We start from the raw sequence: 18095 nt of genomic DNA, 5'->3' as shown, positions 1-18095 counted from the left end.
CAAGTCCTTCCCACTCAGTGTCCATCCTGGGTTGCTGCGGAGGGAATTTATTGGAGAATATATCTTGGAGAATTTGTCTGCAAGTCAAGTTAATAATATTGTTGGTTTCTATTATATTTTTATTTGTCTGTAATCCAAAATCTGTTAAGATATATGTTGATTGGCAGGTTCAGCTGTCTAAATGAGAAAATGCAAGTAATTTCTGCAGGACAATATAAAAACATACAGGGTACATTTACAGATAGGTGTCTGGACCTCAGCTGCTCTTTTGTGGGTGCAATTTGTACCCCAATTTTTGTACCCAGACAATGAACTGCAGGTGCAAATCTAGGTACATGTCTCTTTAACTACGTGATTCACATCCACATTTGGTGTGTTGCAAGCCCTCAGATTAGCATCTACAACTAAAGTCCAGGCAAAAATAATGCAGGTGAAAATTGTGCTGCAAAACGGAGTTGCCCCATTGTGAATTTGGCCACACAATGTTAATTATTTCCCAGTGTTATACATGTCTTGCCAATAGTGGATCAAAATAAAAGGTCAGCACTGACCATGTCACAGTCAAGCCTGCCCTCCATGTCCTCCTTGTAAAGCCATCGGGAAATACTGTGTTTTCTTGCAATATCATGGTTAGATCAATAGCAACAGTTTAGAGCCAGATTTTTGCATCACACCTCATTTCTCATGCATGAGTCTGGCATAGGCTCACTACTGTGTGCCTGTGTATAAAGATCTAGGCTCTAGTTTGCACCACTCCGATTATGCTTCATGATGTAATGTGCTTAAAATACAACCCTCTGGGAGTGATGGTCCCACTGGGATGAAGCCTAGGCAGGCTATTGTCCTACAGTGTGAAACTCACCCTTCCCTTCCCAAAGGCTGAATGGAATCCAGACCAACCTGCAGCCCCTGTGCAGCCACTAACTCGCCTTGGCTTTTCCAGACCCCCTGTCTCAAACCTTCCTGTTAAGGGGTGGGATGTTCTTGGCTCCTGTGTTTTGTGCAGTTGTGGATCCACTGGCTCGTCATCCAGCCTTCCTCAACTGCCCACTGCACTGGCCTGTCTGGAGCAGGCAGGGAGTCCCTCTCCATAGCACACAGAGGATTCAAAGATTCCCAGAAGCAGCTGGTCTTCCTGAGGCCCCCATACATGACCCTACTGTGGGGTTTAAGTAGTGTGGAGGGTGGATGTTACCTGCAATGACTACATCTGCCATCCAGCTCTAATTTGGGGGTGGGAATTCTCCCAGGCTTCCCACTCATGTGGTTATGAAAACAGCTCTGACTCTCTGGTGTTTCCTGGCCCTGCTATGGAAGCTACTTCCTTGGCATTCGCTAAAGCACAGCACTTTGCCAGAAAAGATTCAAGTCATTTTTGCAGCATTTGGCTCTCTTTTTATTGGTGCCCCAGGGCTCTTGCCCTGGCTGTATGCAGGGGCAGTGCTGGTTCTGGGGCAGGTGCTGTAGCATGAGCCTTTCCCTCAGTGGAAAAGAGCCTTTCTAACAATCAGCTGCAAATGAACAACTAGCAATCCTAGCAGCCCTCCAACTCAGTCTTCCCCCAAGCTTCCCACTCCCTCACCAATCTCCGCCCCTAATAAGCCCCAATCTCCTAAGGTGTTTTGGGGCCTGATTCTGCCACCCTTACTCACAGGGGCTAGTATCTGACACTGCAAGTGCTTCCACTGATTTCTGAGAGACCACTTGGAGTCAGGTACTACTCCATGTGAGTAAGGCATTGGAACTGGGCTCTTGATAAATGCATGTGCCCTATATTGTGCCCTGAAGGTCCAGTGACCTGAGCCGTTTCAGATTGAGGGTCCCTCATGGAGAATGTTCTGTTGCCACCTCCCTCTCTTTTAAGTGGAGACACTCTCCAAAGTAGGAAAGCCCCAAGAAAGCTATCTGCTATGTTTCACATCAAAATGCATGAGATGAGGTCTATGAATTCGCTCTATCAGGGGCGGGGGTGAGGTGGGGTGGGGGGAGAGGATGAAGGCCCAGATGTTCAGAATTACAAGTGCTCATCTGTGCATACTGTCTGTGCACCTAATTTGGGTCCACAGCTGCTAATCATCCTCCAAAATGGCAATAAGCATTTACCTGTCCAATCACAATAATTATGTGCACAGATTAGGTGTGCAAATACATGCAAACCTATGCATGTACAGTCCTAAAAATCTGCACCTAGAATACTTTTTTGTTTTGCTATCTCTGCAGTATAATCTGTCAGAAATAGGGCCCTACCAAATTCATGGGCCATTTTGGTCAATTTCACAGCTGTAGGATTTTTAAAATCCTAAATTTCATTATTTCAGATATTTAAATCTGAAATTTCATTGTGTTATAATTGTAGGGGTCCTGACCCAAAAGGAGCTGTGGGGGGGGCATCACAAGGTTATTCTGGGGGGGGTTGCAGTACTGCAACCCTTACTTCTGCACGGCTGCTGGCGGGGCACTGCCTTCAAAGCTGGGTGCCTAGCCAACAGCCTCTGCTCTCTGGCCACCCAGCTCTGAAGGCAGCGCAGAAGTAAGGGTGGTATTACTGTGACACCCCCGCAAAAAAAATAACCTTGCAACCTCCCTGCAATTCCCTTTTGGGTCAGGACCCCCAATTTGAGAAACACTGGTCTCCCCGTGAAATCTGTATAATATAGGGTAAACGCACATAAAAGACCAGATTTCACAGGGAGAGATCAGATTTCATGGTCCACAATGCATTTTTCATGGCTGTGAATTTGGAGGGCCCCAGTCATTAGGATCAGTTTGGATAAACCCTGCCTTGATTGTGAACAACTGGGGGGCCGGGCTATGATTTTCTTTGTATTTCTTTCTTGCACAACACCAGCCATATGGCTAACATTCAACTACAAGATGGTGATTAGATCTGAATAACCCTTAGAGTGAGAGCCACAAAACAGGGAACTTCCTAAATCAGATGTGCACCATTTCCACTGTGCAAGGACAGAGTCAGTCACGCAAAATGTATTTAACACTAAGGTAGGAGCTCACACATGCAGCATAACTGCTTTTATCTGCAGCCCAGCACTCAGACTGGTGTGAAATTGCCTGCCCCGAGACAATCCATGAAATCCTTAAAACCAAAAGCTACAGAGCAGTAGGGCAAAGGGGCAACAACCAAACTGGCACCCCTAGGAAGTGACTTTGGAAAGGAACTGCTAATCCATAGATCCCAATGATCTCTGGAAGCAGCGATCACTCAACTGATGCCCCCTTGTGTACAATTAGCACCTGGCAAGGATACTGGAACTCTAAACACAACACCCTGTTTAATTAGGGGCTGTGAAATAATAAATTTAACTTGCTCCTACCCACACTTCTAAGACCTGCTGCATTGATTGTATGGCACCAAACAGTAAATGGGATGGTGATGAATTTAGATATGCAAATTAAAAGAGGAAAACAAGTAGCTATGGTATTGTTGTTTGTGTTAATTAGAGTAATTTAAAATGTTTATGAATATGTTCCCTAATGGAGAGCTTTTCAGGGGGCTGCTGCCAAGAGATTTGTGACTAACCTAAGTTGTTAAAGAATGGGGAAGATGGAGTGAGGTTACTGGCAGTAATAGCCGGGAGGGCAGACGTGGAGAGAGTAAGGTGGGTTACACATCCCAGCACCTACCACATGCTGGATAACAGACCTTCAGGCAGCAAACCGTGCTTAACACTGTCAGGCTGGTAAGACTGCAGAGGCCAAAGAACATGGCGGAGAATGCATAGAATGTGCACATCGCATGGTTAAACAGCCATCTGGAAGAGAGAAATCATCAGGTAAAATCGAAATCTTCACAATTACTCCACATGCTTAGCTCACAAGGCTTGTGATTCTGTTGAGAGGGTGGGAACTTGTCTGAGTTGCTTCGTGCAGTTCATGAAGCCACATGGGTATTTCCCACCCGGCATTTCAAACCAGACACTTGATTACAGGAAGGTTGGCATCATTCCAGCTCATGCTTTGACACAGAAAGCAAAACTACTTAAGTGGTAGAGCTGGGCTCTAGGAGGCTGTTCTGGTGGATGCTACGAAATGGGGAAATAAATACCTAGGGCCTGATTGTTTAAGGAGATGTACATGTGGTTGTGTCCCTACGGTACACACAGTTATCATAGCTGTGAGCACAAATTGAGTCGTGAATGCAAATGACCATGATTAGCTAGTCACACATGCAGTTGTACACACAAGCTGCATGTATTGCTTTTTTAAAAAAAAAAGCCTTCTGTATATTTAACTGAAACAGCTTCACTGTTTGCACATTACTGTTGGAGTGTCAGTTTCAAGGAAGTAGTAATAATGTTTAGCACTTTTCATCCACAGACCTCAAAGATCTTTACAGAGGATGACTAATATCATTAGCCCCATTTTACAGATGGGGAAACTGAGGCACAGAGAGACGAAGTGACTTGCCCCAGGTTGCACAGCAGGTCAGTGGCAGAGCTGGGAATAATCTCTGGTCTCTTGACTCCCAGTCCTGTGTCCTAACCACTAGTCCATGCTACCTCCCTCAAAACAGAAAGGTGATAAGTCAGTTTCAGAAGGATGCTGCACGTGGCTGAAAGGTTTTGTCCTAGCAATGCTCAGTTTAAATATGCTGCAGCACCTGATGGTACATACTGTACAAGTCCCGCCAGCCCCCTCCCATTGGGTGGAGCCACAGTAGAGGTCTGCCTTGGCCTCATTTTAAAGCCCAACCTGGACCCTAACCTGACCTGAGCACAGCCGACCCCAACCCAACTGAAGTGTCAGGTCAGTTCTGAAGATGATTCCACCCGAATCCAATGTTTTGCTCTGAACCTGTGTCGGCATTGCCACCTAGTCCTTGAAGCGTGGCCTGGGCCTGGTGGGAGCTTCCTGCACTCTACGTCCCATGGCCATGATCTGTCTCTGGCTGCTTCCCTGTGGGGCCGGGCTGTCGGCTGCTGATGCCACACTGTGCTGTGTGTGCCGCAAAGGGGCGTGCTGTGACTCGTTGTCATGCTCACACTGCAACACACACACAGCAGCGAGGTGGTGACAGCCAGCAGGAGTGGGGCATGCAGCTGCCACGCCTACCCCCTAGCCAGCAGAAGGTGAGTAGAGATGACCCAACCTGAAGTTGGGAGGGTCAGGTTGTTTTCATACCCAAACCAAACCTGACACTTGTAGTCAGGTCCTGCAGGGTTGCAAGGTTCTAGAGCAGGGAACCTACAGCTCATGAGCCACATGTGGTTTCTTCGGACCACGTTTGTGACTCTTCCCTACTGCCCCATGTGGATACATCCCCACAATGCCACATGGATTCAAATAGACTCCAACCTGCAACACTAGGCATTGGTCAGATTGATGACTGGGCTCGTACCTCTTGCTGAGCTGTGGGGAGAGGAGGTGCACCCCATAAAAGCCCTGTATGGCAAACCTGAGGAGGATGAACAAGGGAGCAGCATAAGCCAGTGCAGGGGACTAATTGGAGCCACTGCCTCTGAGAGGCGCTTATGGGGTGGCCACGGAAGGGCCAGCAGCACTATGTCTTTGGGGGGGCAGTTGCTGAGGGGAGGCAGGGGGATGGCTCTTCCTGCTGAGGTGGCTCATATCTGATTATATTTGGCTCAGTCCCTTGGGAATGATCCCTGTTCCCAGTGCAGGATATGATTTCCTATTAGGAGAGATCTGGGGCCAAACTCTGCTCCCACTTACACTGGTATAAGTCCCTGGCCTTCAATGGGATTTTTTCAAATTTACATCGCTGTGATTGAGCTCAGACTTTGACCCCTAGTCTTCATTCCTTCTCCAGATCAAGGCAGGATTTGCAAACTGACACCCACAGAAATGCCCGTTAAATGCAATGCCATGCAAATGAGCTACCTGTGTGCAAAGAAGGATGGCGTGGCCAAAGGGAAGAGGGTCACCGTCATGCCCAGGTCACTGATAGCCAGGTTCACAATGAAGAATTCAGCAGGCTTCAACATAGATCTCTTCCGATAGGCCACCAGCAAGAGCAGGGAATTTCCAAAGAGAGAAACTATGCCTGAGAAAAGGCAGAGAGAGACAGACCCAGAATAGGATACCCAAGCTCGATAGCAGCAGTGCAGTGCATGACATAGGGACAGAGAGGGCATGTGTGCAGGTCTGTCTTGCTGGTCACCTACTATCCTCACACACTGATGAGTTGTGTTTATTTGGCAGCCGTGTACGTGCAGAGATGCCGCTCACTGCATGTATGAATGTGTAAAGGGAAGAACAGATCCCACACATGCAGATTTCCCACTTTAGGATCTGTTGGCCCTATAACACCCTGGGTCACATCCCTTCTTAATTGCTAACCAGGACTTTGGAACATGCAAGGAGAAAACTGCTTCTCAGCTTTTGCCCAGCGTCCACTGTGTGCTGGTGCAGGAATTTGGTGTAGAGAGTACATGGGGAATGCTCAGTAAGGACAGACGTGATCAATAAAGCACCTGGTTTTGTATCTCTGCTGCATCAGCACCGTGTGCAATGGTTAGTGAGCATTTGGCAGGCAGGCTGGCTGGAGACAAGAAGAAGGGTTTTGTATGGACTGCTCAAGCACTCTGTCCAATCTGGCTCTTGGAATGATCTAGTTCACACTGGGCATTACCTTCCTTCCACACTAACATTACCTCATCTCTTCTGCACAGTCATGGCCATTCTAAGAACTTGGTAACTGCCCTTTCAGTTTGCATTAGGGAGCTCCAGGTCACCAGATATAGGGCAAGAGCCAGGCAACTCTCCAAGCTCTCCTGGAAGCATCATTTTCAGGCTATACAAAGGCAGAAGTGTCTTCAGGCTTTTCAAGGCTGGTCACGCCCTGGTAGATGATCTGCTTCCAGGACTTGCTGCACTTGGCAAAAAGAGTGTCTTCAGCTGGCACAGTGAATAACAACCATTAGACACCTAAGGGCATGAGGCTGCCTGAGCACTTCTAGAGCAATTTTAAATGGGAATGTCATTGTTAGATGCTTTGGGGGTGGGGCAGCAGGCAGAATGTCAGTGAAACGGACTCTGGGAGCAGAGTCCAAGGCAGAGCTGAATTCCTCTGACTGAAGACAGGGAGCCTCCAACCCTTTCCAGCTGGATAAATAGTGGGAGCTTTGTGACAGTGTTGTTAGGGTGGTGAAGCCAAGAAGCTGAGCATGTTCCACTTTTAATTTCTTCCTGGCAATTTCTCTAGTGAGAGTCTGTGCTGTGCAATATTGTGTTTACAACATAAACAAGAAGGACATGATGAAGATTAGGGTAAATCCAGCCTAACCAACAGGAAAAAGTCATTTGTTTCTTGGAAAGTATTTAAAACAACAGTGGTAAATAAATGTTCATACCAGGGTTTTCTTCATCTGTTAAGTAACTCTGAAATAATTTTCCTCTGTAAGCACAAAGGAGAACCTAGCTACTCAAGGGGCAGGTTATGTGGGACTGGAATTAATTCCCAGTGGATTAGCTTGTAAATGAAATATTATAGTTACAATTACATGCCAAAGCTGTATAATGGCTAATAGAAACATGTTAGCCTCAATAAGTAGAATCCTGTAGGGGAGACTTGCTCCCAGATACATAGTTTTTGAACGCTTTTTATGAGTCACTTAAGGGGAACTAGTTTGCAAATGCATATCCTTGTTTCCAGCACTGCTAGAGGACTCCTCCACAAAGCTATTTTGACTCCTTCCTTCACCTCTTCAATAGCTGTATTTTACTAGCTTTATTATCTTCTAGGATCTTTCTTAGCTGCATACAGGAGCTGCTGACTTTCTCAGTCTTACCATCTCCACCTAGCTCAGAACGGCATGAAGCAGGCTGGTTTTTTCCATGTATGTCACTTCATTATGTGAGTGGGTGCACTCCCGTGTGCGCATGTTTGTTTGTTCCTATGTTTGTTTCCATATGCATGTGTGTGTGTTTGAGTGCTCTGGTGTGCATATGTGTGTGTGTGTGGTCATTTCTGTAGGCATGTGTTTGTGTTTCAATGTACTCCTGGTGTGGTTGCATGTGTATCTGTGTGTTGTACGTGCACTCTTGTGTGTGCATTTCTGTGCATTGCTTGCACACTTCTCATCTTACAGAGCTCGACACATGGGACACAGAGTGAGTGTATGAGCTCAGGCTGTTTAAAATGACATGGGATCCATTTCTTCAGCATAAGTTCAGATAAGATTTCCTGCAACCTTGCTTTGCGATCAGTTCCTGGTTTTTGAACTGAGTTTTCTCTGATAGTAAAAGTGGAAGATGACCACATTTGGGTGGGATGGAGGAAAATTAGGATATGAAATGCAGCATCCCAGGCAGGAGTGTGGGCGGACTGGTCCTTCCCTTCCCTCCCTGGCTTTGACTGGGAATCAGCTACTGCAGTGTTGCTAACCTCAAACATTCAAAAGTTGAGTTGGGCCCCTAAAAATCAGGAGGTTTAAACAACCCAAACAACCCAGGTTGTTTTTCTTTTACTTTACAGCTCTTGAGCCTTCAGGGGGCACTTGGGTCACATTTTCAAGCTTTTCCTCCACCACAGGAGCCAGAAACTTTGTTGAAAGGGGAGATGTACATGTAATCACATGACTGCATGTGTCTGGACTCTGTGAGAAACCCCAGATGTCACAAGACTCATGATTAACTTTTGCGACCTGGCAACACTACTGTTGGGAATCTTTCCTTTTTAGAATAAGCTGCCACCTCTACACACAGCTCACAAGAATGAAAATACACAGACTTGACCAGTCTGGGTCTAAGCTGTGGGGGGATGTAGAGGAATGGCACAAGGTAGGCTCGTTGGCCAGGAGACAGAACTCTGACCTAGGAAGTCGTCTTTGAGATGTAGGGCCTGGATGAGCTGTGTCTAGGTCTGGTGCCCATGCCTGATCAGATGCCCTGGCTGATCACTTTGTTACAAACTTTTTTCCCAGAGGCATCCAAGCCATTAATTCCTTTTCTCTCTGACAGAAGAGATTCTTTGTTCAGAGCATCATTAAGCATCTCCTAGCCGTAGACAGAATAGACGCTGATTAATTTACCTTGCTATCTATTGAAACCTGAAATGAACAAGTGATTGAGAAAGCAGCTGTGTGGGACAGTGTGTCAAATCCTGTTTTCAGTTAAACTGGTAACTCTTCTGGGTGCAATGGAGTTGTTCCACTTTTACACTAGTGTAACTGAGACCAGGATCTGGCTCTATGAATGTTTGCAGATTATTCTTTATTTTCTTTCAGGATTTATTCACCTCTCCCCACACCACAGTGTGTGTCACAGGGCTTCACTCACAGCTCACACTCATTCCTAGAGCTGGGCGAAGAGAGCTAGATCCTTTTCCAGAGGATTTCAGTATTTTGACATTTGGTTTTGTTTCAGTGAGGAACTAAATAAAAAAATTCCAACATTCTCTTCAAAAGTGAATGGAACCCCAGCCTCAGGGTGGTTTGCTTGGTGAGCTGCCCTGGAGGCATATACCCTGCAATCCCTGGGGTTCCCATCCCCAAGGCAGTCTGCAGGGGTGCCTGCCCCACAGCCATGCACCCTGGAAATCCAGGCTCACCAGTGGTGTACCAGGTAGCTGCCCAACAGCCAGGACAAGCTGGCACTTTGGCCAAATCGAACCATCTCCACAGAACATTTTGATTTTGCGGAATTGACAAATTGTGCCAAAACATTTTTTTGACTGGTTTTTCTCCTTACTTTCCTCATTGTTATTTTTACAGACAAAACACTGCTTGTCTTACTCATGTGAGCAGGAGTAGCCCCATGGGAATCTATGGCATTGCTCACTTTAGCCAGGATTAGGCCTTGTCAAAACATGTCTTTACACCTCAGCTTCGCTTTTTGGCTTTCAGATGTCACCAGTGTCCCCTGCTGATAGAGAAGGGCAGTTCAGAGGTGTACACACTCCTTGAGGTTAATGCATTTTGCATGCTTGAAGCTATTAATAATGCTAAGTATCTGAGGCCTGATTCTTCTCTCTTCTCCTACGGTAGGAGTTGTATCAGGGCTTTATATATCACTTTTCAACTTTAAAGCATGAATAAATCCTCACAGCCCTTTGTGAGGGAGATATGCACTACTAGCCCCATTTTGCATGTGGAGAAAATGAGGCACGGAGCATTGATGTGGCTTGCCCAAGGACCCAGAGGAAATTGGTGTCAAGAGTAGAACCCAGAAAGTCCTGTGTTCATGCCCTACTTGTCTGTGATGGAGGAGAGTGTGGGTGGGGTGAGCTCAGATGAACCCAAAGGACATGGAACACTTTTCTGGAAGTAATAAACTATTAGTGGAAGTGAATGCGAGGTGCCTGAATCTCCCTGTGACAGACATGTCAATAGCTTGTACCATGCCATCCTTGATGGAGATGGGTGTGAGATCACCTGCGTAAGAAGAAGTCTTTCCTTACCAAAGAGCAAATAGAGTGTGCCAAAAATCAGGTCTTCTCTCTCTGATAAGGTGGATGTGAACGCTGAAGAATCAGAGGCATTTCCCATCTGCAAAACAGAATACAAATGTAAGGGGAGGTGAATTTTTGTTAATGAAGGAATGTCCCTCTTCCTGGGGGAGCATGGCTGTTGGAAAGACACATTTTTGGCATGAGGCCTTCCTCAGGCTGTGGATAAACAAAAGTTAGCGGCTGGAATTGCATGTACATTGCATGGGTGCTGTGAATAAAGGGAGCGACACCATTAATAAAGGGTGTGGCACTCAGCTAGCTGGTTGTGCAATGGGCTGATGATAGGATCAGACTGTACTGCATAGCTGCTGGTCATCTCACTCACAGCATGGTATAATTAATTACAAATTACACTGACTAGCTGCAAGTTAATACTTTTTAAAACCATCTGACGTAGATATGTGACATGACAAAAAGGCCACTCGCTGATTCAGTTGCCGTGTTCCTCTCTATGGGTGATACTTGGCCCCATTCAAGTCAATGGGAGTTTTGCCCTATTTTAGCAAAGTGGTTTTATATCAAGCATCTTTCTCATCTGTCAGCGGGATTCCTTAGGGTCTGACCTCCATTTGTCACATGTGTTAAACTCATGCAGATTGAAATGAGCTATATACACTCACAAAAGATGACCAGTAGAAACTAAAATTGAAGGGCTAGGTTTTCAGCCAAGCCCAAGGCAGCCTCCAAATATGAATCACCACTTCTTGGCATATGCAAAACCCTCATTTCCACCTATATGCCTGTTCTCTGCACACTGATAGCCATTTGCACACACAACACACCCCCAGAATCATTTTTGTTAGGCTAATCAGTTGCTCACAAAAAAGTGGGGATGCTGAAAACATGGCCTTGAGTGGCTGGTTATGACTTTCTGCTCACTCAGGCAAGAGGTTGGTTATGGTATACATAAAATACAAATCAATGTCTTTCTGATGGATAGATTTATCTGCCACAGTTGGAGCAATATACCACTTAAACCCCAGGAAAGAGAAAAGTGCTATGTTTCCTTTGGCACCTCCTTCTTCTCACTCTCCCTTCCCTGTTTATTTCCTGAAATTCCACAAACAGATTACTGGGGGCCTGGTGTGTATCTTTAAGTATCACTTTTCAGCAGTTCCTCCTTCTGAGAGAAACTGAGAAGCCAGACCTGAAAAGGAGCTCTGTGTAAGCTCAAAAGCTTGTCTTTTGTACCAGCAGAAGTTGGTCCAATAAAAGATATTACCTCACCCACCTTATCTCCATAAACTGAGAAGCCAATAATTTATTATACACAACTCTTGCAGGAAGAATATCAAACCCAAGGTTCTATCTATTGTGCATGGTCACTAAAGGGCTAAGATTCAGCTGGGCTCAGGCCTACCTGCCTTATTTGTGAATACAACCACCACCTGCAAAAGAGTGGGTGCAGAATTCCAGGAAGCATATTTGTGCCCACACAAACATAATTGGCATCTACAGTTAGTGCAAGTAGAGTGACCAGATGTCCCGATTTTATAGGGACAGTCCCAATTTTTGGGTCTTTTTCTTATTTAGGCTCCTATTACCTCCCACCCCCATCCCGATTTTCCACACTTGCTGTCTGGTCACCCTAGGTGCAAGTGCACATATTAGCTCTTGTGGGCCTGGAGCAGGTAATTAGTTTCCCACACACAAATACTTATGAACTCAAACATTGTGGGAGCAAATTTTGAACTCATACTTTTTGCTGGCACAAATCGTCTCTGCAAAAGAGAAGCCAGCCAGCTGGAACTGTACTCCCCGGATTCTACTGCACTGACCAACAAAGGTTTGCTCTTATATCCTTGTCCAAATTTTTCCTGCTCTCGCTGTTGTGCACTGTGATAACCTGGCCTATAAGTGGCTGCATTTCACTGCAGCTGTTTCTATAAAATGTGCTGTCTTTTGGTATGAAGGCCCCTATGGAAACATATAGGATTGTATGACCTCCTGGTCACAGTCACCCTATCCTATCTTACTCCACTTCATACCAGATTGCTGCCTCCCAGGTGCCTTAGGGGATACCAGGGTAATCAGTGCCAGCTGCAGTGTTGTGGTATTTGTAGTGTGGATAACACTAGAGACTGGACTGCAACCACACATGCCACAGAGTAACATTCGGTTAGTTGTCTGAAAACATAGGCTCACTGTGCAGTGGCAATCAAAACAGCCAACAGAATGTTAGAACCATTAGGAAAGGGATAGATAATAAGACAGAAAATATAATGCAACTATATAAATCCATGGTACGGCCACACCTTGAATACTGTGTGCAGTTCTGGTTGGCCCATCTCAAAAAAGATATACACCTGTACCCTGATATAACGCTGTCCTCGGGAGCCAAAAAATCTTACAGCATTATAGATGAAACCATGTTATATCGAATTTGCTTTGATCTGTTGGAGTGCGCAGCTCCCCCCTCCCTCTCCCGCTCCCCTGAGCACTGCTTTACCGTGTTATATCCGAATTTGTGTTATATCAGGTTGTGTTATATCGAGGTAGAGGTGTATTGGAATTGGAAAAAGTATACAGAAGGGCAACAAAATGATTAGGGGTATGGAACAGCTTCCATATGAGAAGAGCTTAATAAGACTGGGCCTTTTCAGCTTAGAAAAGAGATGACTAAGGGGGGGATATGTTAGAGGTCTATAAAACTATGAATGGTGGCGCAGAAGTGAATAAGGAAGTGTTATTTACCCCTTCACATAACACAAGAACAAGGGGTCACACAATGAAATTAATAGGCTGCAGGTTTAAAACAAACAAAAGCAAGTACTTCTTCACACAACACACAGTCAACCTGTGGATCTTGTTGCCAGGAGATGTTGTGAAGGCCAAGACTATAACAGGGTTCAAAAAAAAGAATTAGGTAAGTTCATGGAGGATAGATCCATCAATGGCTATTAGCCAAGATGGTCAGGGACACAACCCCATGCTCTGAGTGTCCCTGAGTCTCTAATTGCCGGAAGTAGGGAGTGGATGACAGGGAATGGATCACATGATAATTGCCCAGTTCTGTTCATTCTCTCTGAAGTCCCTGGCATTGGCAATTGTTGGAAGACAGGATGCTGGGCTAGGTGGATCATTGGTCTGACCTAATATGGCCGTTCTTACATTCTAATCAGGTAATAACCACTTTCTCTCACTATTAACCTGAGCTGGATTCAAACTGACTCCTCTGTTTTGAAAAGCTCCCCAACCCGTTTCCTAGGTCCAGAATCATCCAGTTCCCCTCTTTTAAACTTTCCTGTTCCTGAGCCTCCTGGTTTCATCCAGGAACTTAGCAGAAATTCAGTTTTCATGGTATACAGCCCAGACAAACCCAGGTGAACTGTGAAACATTCAAAAAAGCCTGTTCCTGGGAGATTTCCACTGCAAAGACATTCAGGACTATTGGATGCTCCTCCACCAACCCGTTTTCAGATTCACTTGCAGGTAGTATGTACTAGCCAGTTCTGTCAAAGATGGCAGGCCACCCTTGGAGTTAGCATGAGGGAGGACCTTGTTGAAGGCCAGCTGCTGATCTGAGCTCTCCTGGGTAAATGTTATTTGCTAAGGACTGATAATGTACTCAGCCCTGTGCAGGGCAAAACCAAAGACAGGCCCTGCCTTAAGCTGTTTACACCCTAAGCATAAAAGAAGGGGTAAATCCTGCTCCATTTAAGTCAAAGGAGTCAAGATTTCAGTCAAGATTTCACCCAACATGCTCAGGAAGACCCAGAGGAAGAGGTAGGTTTAAGGCTTGATCCAAACTTCACTGAAATATGTAGGAGTCATTCCATTGACTGCACTGGACTTTGGATCAGGCCCTTACCTGTTAGCAGTTGTCTTACTGTGGGGCTTGGGGTTTGTTTTTATTAAGTTGACGACACGTTAAAGTTTGTTAGCCTCATGGACTACAAGGATTACACAATTTTTATCCTCAGGTTTCACCCACGTCCTCCCTCCAACAAAACAATCAACTTTGTATTCAGTTAAAGAGTGTGTCCTGGATTGAAAGGCAAACAGCTAAAGCGCTGAAGGCAATTTAATAATGTGGTCTGTGGTTAAGTCTCCATGAGCATTGTATAAAACTTCTTTTGTTGATGTTGCTTGATTACTTCCTTCAAGCACTCTCGTGATGGGTGTAGTACAAGGACCTGTACAAAGTAGAACAGAACGTTCTCCCCCATCAAAGCTGCTGTTTGTTCATTAACTCAGTTTACCTAAATATCCAAGGCCAGATCCCCATGTGACATGCATCTGATGAATTGGGTATTCACCCACGAAAGCTCATGCTCCAAAACGTCTGTTAGTCTATAAGGTGCCACAGGATTCGTTGCTGCTTTTACAGACCCAGACTAACACGGCTACCCCTCTGATATGTGACATGAAATCAGTCTAGCTCTACAGCTATCCACAGAGCTAAGCCAGTTTACCCAGATGAGAGTGTGGCCTCAAGTTTTAGAAAAGCAAGACTTTTCCCACAGGAAACAAATTATGATCATTCTTCTCTTGCAACAAATGGGCCTTAATTTTTATTTTTCATTTAGGACAATGGGATGCCAATAAATAACACAATATCTCCACACCTTTATTCTCTTCCTGCCTGTGTCTTCAGCATTTTCCATGACTCCATATAGCCTGCAACCTTGCTGCCTCCTTCAAGTCCCTCTTAAAGGTTCACTTGGTGAAGGTACCCTGCAGCACTGATCGCCTGTCTTGCTTTCACTCATCTCTATCCCCAGATTACATGCTGCAGTAACAAACAGACAATGCCATTTTATTTTGAAATGATTCACTCCTCTCTTTACCTTCAGAAAAAAGAGACCTACTTGACTGAAGCCACGCAGAGAGGAAACGACAGAGCTGGGAAAAGAGCATCAGGGCCTGATTTTCACAAGCGTTTTGCACCAACAGTTCCAGCAGATTTCAATAGGAGCAGAGATTGCTTATCATCTCTGAAACCCAGACACCAAGAAGCTCTAATCACCGTGGGACAGATTTTCAGGCATACAATATGTGGAAACTATACTTGCACGCCCCTGATTTACACCTGCAAACGTCAGCACACATGTATGCATCAGTGTAGAAAATATGAGGCTATATGTCTACTATATACAGGGCTAAATTGTGCCTGTCTCTTCACACAGATGCACAGTGGTGCAGGAGAAGGATACACGAAGTCTGTCCCACCTTACGGCATGCATCTAAGAACTAGGCAGAATTGAAGTTCTATTGCTTGAGGAGCTCAGGGACTGCTCCTTCCCTGCTCCCATGGAGAGCACCCTGTGGTGCCTCAAAGGGGCCATGGTGCCATCTTCCTCCATCATACCAGCCCATAAAGTATGACCGGTATGTGTGTGTGTCAGGGGGGCAGTAATTGAGCATGCCACAAAGAGATGTAGCTTGCAGGTGCATTCCTAATGCTCACCAAGTAGTTTTATGGGATGTTGTGCCTTCTAATGCCCACCCTCTGCTGGTGCGACTCCACCTCACCCCCACTACAGGGATATGTCTTCAAATCCCGAGATCCTGTAATGATTTGTGAAGAAGTAGTCAGTGAGCATTCAGTAAAAAATGTCCATGTCAGGATAATCGCACACACAGCCATGCTGTTTGATTCCAGCTGCTAAAGGCACTTTCCATATGGCCTCCTATCTTACAGTCCATCCAGGGTAGGTTCACAGTCTGTGAACACTCTGCCATGTGCTACCCCTTCCATGAGTTGCAGCATCTCAAGTGCAAAGAGGCTGGATTCCAATACATGCTTTTTGGAAAGAGATGATGCTTCATAGCATTAAAAAGCCTTCTGCAGCCAAGGATGTATGGCTACATCTTGAAGATGCACCAGTGCCAATACTGGTACATCAGCCTTAGGGTGTTTTTCAGTGGTTATCCTTTCCTATACAATTCAACTAACTGCTATCCTGTGGGCAACAGCAAATTCCTAGGCCATGGAAGGCCACAGGATTTGCTCCTGGCAACCCAAATTCTAGTTACGGGGTTTGTTTTAAACCATTTCTGTACTCAAATGATTGCACAAACTGCTTCACAGAGATTCTTGCTCCATAACAGGATTTTACAGTCAAAAGGAGTTAACTTAAAGGAACTGTCTATTTTATATCCTTGGAGCCCACACTTTAAAAAAAAAAAAAAAGTCTTGTTGTTTCTTGCACTATACACCAGGGGCCTGATCCTCAGCAGGTGTAAATCAGCATTGCGCCACTGAAGTCAGTAGAGTGACACCAATTTTACACCAATTGAGGACCTGGCTGCAGTTCTTCATTTGGTGATGTGCTGTGAAACTTCCGAAACCATTCACGTACCAGCGGGACCTTTTCTAATTTCCATTGCCATGTGATATCTGAAATGGCGCTAGAAAGATGAGGCAGACACATCTGTTTGTGAGGAGCTGTTGAATCACCTTCTGTCCCCACGTTTCATGGCTGTTTCTAGTTGGTAATTTGTGTGTTTGTTTGTTTACTCCAAGTACTTCCTCATTTAAAATCCTGGCAGGATAGACAGTAACCTTGCTGATATGGGTGTATTTTTAAAAAAAAGTTTTTAAAAGTTATGTTCATTTTCTTAGGATGCCTAAGTCATCATGTTTTATTGGTCTAATTAGTTTTCCTGTTATTTCATGCAACTGAACCAAAGGTTCCAAGGTGCTTAGAAAGTTAATAGGGGGTAGTAAAATGGAACGTTTGACACTTTTCAGAATATTCACTCCCTCTGCTGATAACAAATAAATTGAAAAATATTTTACTCTTTTAAAAAAACCAGGGGAGGAAATAATGAGATAATTACATTTTAATGGCTGCTAGCCTGCATCTGGGATGTTTAATACCTGCATCATTTCTGTTCTTTTCTCTCTGCCCCACACTTGTGTACCGTAGGAGCCCCTTATAAATAGGAACCATGCCAATGAGTGATAGAATGGCAAGTGTTGTAAAAGGAATTCAGCTGAAGACAATATGAGGAGAGGGGTCCCCATGTGCCAGGCAGGACAACTGACACCTGCACTACCTGTTGGTGGAATGAGGAGCTCCCACCCTGGGATGAAGTGTGAAGCCAGAGGTGATATGTGCTGAGGGTATGTTGGGTAAGGTGACTAGACGTCCCGATATTTAGGCATTTGTCCCACATTGGTCGGGATACAATTTGTCCCGATATTTTGCAGTACTCCTTTTCTTTTTTTCTTTTTTTTTCTCCACCGGCGACCTCCCTCCCCCCATGTGTCCCAATATTTTCTTCCTCTCATCTGGTCACCCTAGTATTGGGTGAGTTCTGCTATAAGAGCCATCCTAGAACTAGTGCATGCTGGAGGTAACTAGACATCCATCCAGCAGTGCACACACACATCCCTGCCCCAGGCAGGGCAGCTTGGAAGAGTGGGTCCTAAGCAGTGTGCTGGGGAAGCAGTTATGAGATCCACTCGACAGATAGTGCTATCCTATATGCATAGCTAGTTCATCCCCCAGTGATGTGAGAGACTATTGAATATACACAGTAATAACTATCTCCAAAGAGAGAGAAGGTGAGAGTGTGCTGAGGTGAGATCCTTCATCCCTGCAGCTCCTTCAACCAGGCAACAGCTTTTCTGTGTCTCTTCATCGCATTGATTAGCTGGGCCCTATTTTCAGAGATGTGGGATGCAATAGAATATCCAAACACTGGGTTTGAATGT

General features: G+C 45.3%; 1 protein-coding gene across 1 annotated transcript in view; it reads right to left on the bottom strand.

The window, feature by feature from the left end:
- LOC115635116 (opsin-5-like) overlaps positions 1-18095 on the bottom strand; it is a 45191-nt gene that overhangs the window by 11572 nt on the left and 15524 nt on the right. The window contains exons 2-4 of the mRNA XM_030533411.1: positions 10379-10466; positions 5860-6022; positions 3643-3770 (exon numbers count right to left, since the gene is read on the bottom strand). Coding sequence (XP_030389271.1) covers positions 3643-3770; positions 5860-6022; positions 10379-10466 — 379 coding nt within the window. The remainder of the gene's footprint in view (positions 1-3642; positions 3771-5859; positions 6023-10378; positions 10467-18095) is intronic.

Source organism: Gopherus evgoodei, chromosome 14, assembly GCF_007399415.2.
Source record: "Gopherus evgoodei ecotype Sinaloan lineage chromosome 14, rGopEvg1_v1.p, whole genome shotgun sequence".
NCBI lineage: Eukaryota > Metazoa > Chordata > Testudines > Testudinidae > Gopherus > Gopherus evgoodei.
This window is presented reverse-complemented; position numbering and strand designations above follow the sequence as displayed.